The sequence below is a fragment of the Suricata suricatta genome, chromosome 13 (genome assembly GCF_006229205.1).
Source record: "Suricata suricatta isolate VVHF042 chromosome 13, meerkat_22Aug2017_6uvM2_HiC, whole genome shotgun sequence".
Lineage (NCBI taxonomy): Eukaryota > Metazoa > Chordata > Mammalia > Carnivora > Herpestidae > Suricata > Suricata suricatta.
In genome coordinates, this window is record NC_043712.1 from 19269929 (window position 1) to 19271864 (window position 1936).

At 59.2% G+C, this 1936-nt stretch overlaps 1 protein-coding gene across 1 annotated transcript in view; it reads right to left on the reverse strand.

Moving 5' to 3' along the window:
• The window catches only part of ZNF618 (zinc finger protein 618), a 171233-nt gene that overhangs the window by 45363 nt on the left and 123934 nt on the right, over nt 1-1936 (reverse strand). Inside the window, exon 5 of the mRNA XM_029919630.1 lies at nt 280-369. Within this exon, the coding sequence (XP_029775490.1) occupies nt 280-369 (90 nt within the window). The remainder of the gene's footprint in view (nt 1-279; nt 370-1936) is intronic.

The window sequence follows — 1936 nt, forward strand, 5'->3', positions numbered from 1 at the left end:
GGGAGGGAGGAAGGAGGGAACGATCGATCGTGGGTGGGGCTCTGGGGGGAGGAGGGAGGGGACGGCAGTAGGTGGGGTCCTGGGTGGGAGGAGGGAGGGGATGGCCGGTGGGTGGGGTTCTGGGTGGGAGGAGGGAGGGGACGGCTGGTGGGTGGGGTTCTGGGTGGGAGGAGGGAGGGGACGGCTGGTGGGCGGGGTGGGAGTCAGACAGGGGCCCGGTGTGGAGCGGGTGCCCCGCTTCATCTGACTCTACTCCTGGCGGTGAGGGGCCTCACTCACCATCCACCGCGTGCAGGTCCCGGTGCTCCTGGAAGCAGCTATAGTACTTGTACTTCTTCCCGCAGATGTCACACGTGTACCTGAAATTGTCTGTGGGGAACAGAGAGATACCTGTAGTCACCAGGACTTCAGTCACTCGGGGTGGGGTTTTTTTGTGCCAGGTCATCGGCCTCAGGACTCAAACATGGGCCTGGCCCAGACTGGCCCCAGCCGGTGGGCCACAGGGACGTTAGGGGTCCTCTCCAGAAGGAGACCAAGAGTGCTGAAGCGACCTTGGAACCAACCCCCAAGCCCTCTCTCTGTGAGCTGAGCCCCGCAGGGCCTGCCCCCACCTCCCTTCTGGAGGCTCTGCATGCTCAAGGTGCCAGACCAGGCACCTCCTCAGCCTTTCTTCCACTGGTCCTCATGACAGAGGAGGAAGAATCAAGCCATTTAAAACAATTTTTTTAGATGTTTATTTTTAAGAGAGAGAAAGACAGCATGAGCAGGGGAGGGGCAGGGAGAGAGGGACACACAGAATCTGAAGTAGGCTCCAGGCTCTGAGCTGTCAGCACAGAGCCCGATGCAGGGCTTGAATTCACGGACTGTGAGATCATGACCTGAGCTGAAGTTGGGAGGCTCATCCGGTGGAGCCAACCAGGCGCCCCAAGAAGGAAGCCATTTAACATACAGGTGGACTGAGGTTCAGAAGGCCCCTGTCCCAAGCCCCACGGCTAGGAGGGCCTGTGAGGCAGCTTCCCAAAGGCCCTGGCCTCCAGGTGTTCACACCCTGTACATCCCTTCCCCTTGAGTCTGGGCCAGACATAGTAACTTGTTTCTAATAAAGAGAATGCCATGAAGTGACAGGATGTCACTCCTGAGATTCAGCTGCAAAAGCCCATGACTTCTGTCTTGCTCATGTGGCCTGGCTCTTGCTGCCATGCTGTAAACTGCCGCAGAGAGAGGGCCACACGGCAGCCCCTGGTGAACAGCCTGCGGGGAAGTGACGGCCCCAGTCCAACGGCTTGGGAAGGATCCTGCTAATAACAGCCGCGGGCGCGAGTGTGGAAACAGCCCTTTCCCTGGTTGGGCCTCGAGAGGAGACCACAGTCCTGCCAACAGCTCACGCGCCTCACGAGACCCAGAGCCAGAGGGCCGGTGAAGCCGCACCCAAGTTCCCACCGCACACACTGAGATAAATCCATGTTCGTTTAAGTCGTTCAGTTATGGGGCGATGTTTTCCACAGCAACAAATGACGCGTGCAGGGCCAGGGTCTGGACGATCCCCACGTCTATCCCAATCCCGAGGCCGTGCTCCCTCAGGCCACTGCTCCCACAACGCACTAGCCCAGGCCTCCTGCGTGCGCTCTTTGGGCAGATCTAGGGAGGGCCCATCCACCCCAGCTTCCGGACTATGCCCAGCACAGGGAGGTGGAGTGGCTTGCTCAAGGCATAGGCCAGATTCAAATATTCACTCAGTTCCATGCCACAGCTGAGCCCGGGCACATGGCCTCTGTCTGTCTGGATAAGCCACCTTCTGCTTGTGACAGAGGCACCAGCCTCTAGCCCTTCTGCTCCCCAGGACTCCAATACAGGATGGATGGGACTCTCTCCATCCCAAGGCTGCAATGCCAAGAGATTCCATGGGAAGGTTCTGGTCCCTGCTTGGCTGAACTCA